The sequence below is a fragment of the Papaver somniferum genome, chromosome 3 (assembly GCF_003573695.1).
Source record: "Papaver somniferum cultivar HN1 chromosome 3, ASM357369v1, whole genome shotgun sequence".
NCBI lineage: Eukaryota > Viridiplantae > Streptophyta > Magnoliopsida > Ranunculales > Papaveraceae > Papaver > Papaver somniferum.
The window spans coordinates 137,747,059-137,752,014 of NC_039360.1; the positions used below are offsets into that span (position 1 = coordinate 137,747,059).

The 4,956-nt window shown below is 37.1% G+C and overlaps 1 protein-coding gene across 1 annotated transcript; it reads right to left on the reverse strand.

Annotated features, from left to right (window-relative positions):
* Positions 1-4,177: 4,177 nt before the first annotated feature.
* LOC113361670 (monothiol glutaredoxin-S7-like) lies at positions 4,178-4,956 on the reverse strand. Its single transcript, XM_026604838.1, has one exon. The coding sequence runs from the start codon at positions 4,665-4,667 to the stop codon at positions 4,356-4,358; it is 312 nt and encodes a 103-aa protein (XP_026460623.1). The 5' UTR covers positions 4,668-4,956; the 3' UTR covers positions 4,178-4,355.

The window sequence follows — 4,956 nt, forward strand, 5'->3', positions numbered from 1 at the left end:
AGATAGGAGATAAATAGACTTTTGAGTGATAGATAAGTTCAAGTCTCCACATACCTTTTAGTCGATGAAGATCCAACGGTTCCTTGAGTAGTCCTTCGTCTTGTATGATGATTGCCATGGAGTTCTTGAGCTCAACTACACTTTCTATCCTACTACGAGAACGTAGCTATAGTAGACTAGAAATCAAGACTTATAGTTTTGATCACTAACATTGACAAACATGCTTGAGATAGCAACGCATGCGAGTTCGACCGAGAAATGCTCTAACAGAATGTGAAATGACGATATATCTCTCAATAAGTGATCTCTAAAGAACTAGATGCACCCCCCGTTCCCATTATGATTTTAAGTAAGAGAGCATATCACTCATTTCACAAAGTCTTCAGTAAAACAGGATCGAGACCATCCTAAGATGCAAATGGTAAACAATCAATATTATAAATAAAAAAAGGTGATATTTAGAAAAATATCCATACAAAATGCGGACCATTAAAGTGACTTATGACTCTGGTTGATGTTTTGACATTTTGAACTAGTTATAGTTCCCAAGAAGTTTTGTGTTTGGAAAACTACTAGCACATATTATACATGTAAGGCTCACCACCCCTTGTAAATGCTAGCTAGTGCACATCAAAAGGACTTGATGGTTATTGCGTATTTAATAGGATCAACGCAGAGCATCCTATACCTCATGGTCTCGCAAAGGATATCATCAAAAGTTACATATGATATCTACAACATGGTTATGCGTGCAAACCTACCTTTAACTGCTTGGGAGATTTGCAATATTAAACGCACCTTTACTTAAATTCGTTTTATATTAGTCAACCTTTTCTGCGTACTAGTTGGTAACTGGATATAAGCCCGACATTCATATTCTTGCACATTTTTGGTTGCACCATATATGTGCCATTACGAGTCCACACCGTACTATGATGGGTCACGTAAACGATTAAGTAGTTATTTTTGATATTTACTCCCAATAATTATCCGCGTGTTAAAACCTTTGGAAGGAGATCTCTTACCGCTAGATTTGCGGGTTGTCATTTTAATGAGACAGTCTTCCCATCGTTAGGGGGAGGTAAGAAAAAGTATTTTCTAAGGGAACAACATGATTTGTGCGGTGCGTTCCCAGTGTGTCTCATATTGATTCTTGTACTCCACAAATGTAAATATGAAGTGACATAGAATAATCGATTTCAGAAAGTGCATTGATATCGGCAAGGTGACAGGATCACACATACCAGCTGCAAATGCGCCTGCAAGGTTATAAATCCTTAGTATGGGGTACACCATAGACTAAGGTGTTGCAACTACACTTGGTGGAAGTGTAGTTAGGGCCGTGGATCCATAAAGGAAGATGGAGATACCACCAGGTTCGATTAATATTCACCTAGAAAGGAAGTAGATGAGTAAGGCATAACCTAATTTTTATCATTAATGAAATCATCTCATTTGGTTGTCTTTGACTATATCCATGAATCAGTACTGGAGGACGCTTCGAAGTTTAATGATTCTAGAGAACAATGAAATCCTAAAGGATTATGAGAACACATACGAGTCAATGAAAAGATCGTGCGGGCATGTTAATGATTATTTTTGTATATGGTTTCTTAAGAAAATAAAGGACGACGAGATAGAACCATGCTTCTTATTGGTTAATGTCAACTGGCCTACACAATCCAGGTAGAACTTGGTTCTTTGACAAATATATAGGTATTTGGTGTGGTAGTGCTAGCTAACTAAGTGTAAAGCCTATGGGACATACATTATTATTTTTTATAGAGCACAGTGGGAAGAAAGAAGTCTCAAAGTATCAAGACTCGCCTAGTGACGCGAAGTTTCTCACAAAGCCCTGGAATTGTCCTCTTGTACTGCTACTTAGTTAGTTGGTAATTTCAAAAGGACTTGAAATGCAGCATATTTATGTGGTTATTACGTATCTCTTAAAGAATCAAGAGATAGAAGATATGTATAAAAGGGTCTGATAACCTTTTTTTACCCAAATCAAGTGACTTTAGACCACAAAATACGTTCACAATTAGACTGGACGTTCACTTACGGAATGAAACAATCATGTGAATGTGGTATAACCATGTAAGTGGCTATTTGATTTGGAGGGGATAAACATATAAGGTATTTTTCCTTGCGTATTCATTTGGAATTGTATCTACCTATGTCGATGGTACAGACATGATGGGTGCTCTTGATGAAATAAGAAATCCTACAAGCTACTCTAAATCCAAATTTGAGATGAGAAATTTGTGGAAAGCTCGATCGAAAATTGAGCTTGTGTTTAAAAAAGACACGTATCCTGCTAGCACTCCCATGGTTAGTCGAGGTTCAAATGTAAGTAAATGACCAATTCGTCTAAAGGAAGATGACGAAGATGTGTCGGGAGATGAATTTCCCTCATCTAAGTACAATAGACGCATTATTATACTTAACATAATATATTCGACCAAATGTTACATCATCAGTGAACTTGTTAGCTAGATATAGCTCAGTGCAAGCGCAACGTCATTGGAATGGTATAATGAACGTAATCTTATACTTAAAAGAAACCAGTGACATGAGTTTGTTTTATCCCTGCAAAGATATAATAAAGGAATGCTAAAGGAACTGCAATCCAAAGGTTGTTGATTATGAAGAAACAATAATATCTTCTCCAACGAAAGCAATCAGGGGGAGATATGGTAGACTATTTTCTAAGTATTACCGATACTCGGTTTCGAAAAGTTTATGACTAAAGGAACTATCTGGAACAACTCTGAAAATAATCAGGGGGAGATGCCGACATCAGGGGGAGGATCCAAGGATATGATGTCGACATACTTTACTTCGAAATTGAAGTTGTGTTGTACTCTTATTCCCTTTAATCGATAATAGTTTTTCCCACAAGGTTTTGTTACTCGGCAAGGTTTTTAATGAGACAATAACAAACACCGGAAAGTAATTTCCAAACTAAGGCTATTGTCTTTCCCACAAGGATTTTCTCCCTTAGGATTTGTGAAGCAACTAATCAACTTCAACGGAGCAAAGTGATCATCTGCAAGGGATCACCTTTACTTGCATCTGTCACGTTGCACTCTTTTTCCTTCCCCAAGATTTTGTCCCACTGGGTTTTCTTTGTCAAGGTTTTAGTGAGGCAATATATTCGAGTCCACTATGTTCTAAGTTTGCTTAATATTGTACTCTTTTTCTTTAGTTCAGGTTTTGTCCCTCTGGGTTTTCCTGACGAAGTTTTAACGAGGCAATTAACTTAGACTCGTCGATCTTTGAAGATCGTATTGTGATGAACTACATGTAAAGTACGAGACAACATGTGAAATACTACATGTGAAGAGTTGTACCAAGGTTTTATCCCACTGAGTTTTTCCTTGTCAAAGTTTTAGTAAGGAAATTGATTTCGGCACAAGTCACCAAGGAGAGAAAGACGTTTGAAGAACTATATTCAAAGCACTATATATGAAGCACTATGTATAAAGTTTTGTTATTGAACCTCATGAGGAGGAGTGTTACAGGGCCTACAGTCCATGGATGTGCGGACCATCTAGTTTCCCCTTTATATGTGTATATAAAGAAACCTATGAATTACAATTACTAATATCTCCAATAAGTTATTATCTTCTTCTTGTCTTTACATCTTCTTCCTTCGCCTCTAATTCTACGATAGCCATATTTGATAATTATGAATAGTAACGGGCCACTTTCAGTATTTCCGTAACCAACTGTTGTCAGGTACTTGGACTTTATGGTGAGAAAGAAATCATCGCACATTCGAGGAAGAATGCATTTACACGTACGAATCACGATTGATAATGATTTGGACATTGAGGCTAAATCTCTGGTGATGGCGTGGTAGTCTGTGGCAGGTTGTAATTTTCTTTGCTTTTTAGTTTGCTGCATCTAGTAGCATAACTCTGTACATTCTTCTTCTAAATACAATTCTCTCTTTCATCTAAAAATAAAAAAAAGTAGATCTTGTTCAGTTTGTTTGCGGTATACCGGAGGGGAATGGTGCATCTTTCATGGTCAATGCCACGACCCCTTTCATGAGGATTGCATCCATACATGGTTAATCTCAAGATTAACGTTCCCGTGTAATTGCCCATTTCTCGACCAAATTTCTCGAGAATATTAAACCGGTGAAGAAAAAGAAAATAATTATGATATATAACTAGCAATTTAAACTTAAACTTTATTCCTCATAAAACATGATTATCACATGCATTTTTAACTAAATATAGATGTTTTACATAGCCGAAAACTTATTATATATAGCTAGTAATTCTCCATTCACGCACATATATCATAAGATCATGAGTGCAAGTTTTTTTGCCGAAGGCTTCTGATTACAGCCAAAGGGCACCAACACGTTTAAGAAGACGAGTTAGTGAGCCATTAAGGTGAAGTGCCATGACTTCACTAGCACCACCAACCAATTCACCGCCGATGAACACAGCAGGGACGGCAGGGTTACACCCTCTCTTTATAAGTGCTCTCTCCATTTCTCTTCCCTTTGGGTCTTCATCAAGTTCATGAACGGCTGCATTAACACCTAGTTCGGAAATAATAAGACTCTTTATTGAATGACTCATACAACACGAGTTCTTACTGAATATGACCACTGCCTTTTGTCCAGCTAGCCTTGCAACTCTCTCCATTTCGAATACGATCTCTCAAATTACTGCTATCTGCGAAGAAAATGTCACTAGTACAGTAGCACTGTTATATAAGGGTATGTTTTTTCCCTGATGCAAATAACCACGTACTTCGGATATAAATGTCAGTTGTTAATTTACATCTACCAAAGAAAGAAACTGATGGAAAATAAGGCAAAATGCGGGAATTCAGAAGTAAAAGACTTTCAAAAAGCAATTTGATGAAAATGGGTTGCAAGAGAAAGCTTAGATTAGCAAACTGTTTTTGAATGTGTTTTTTGAGCTTACAATG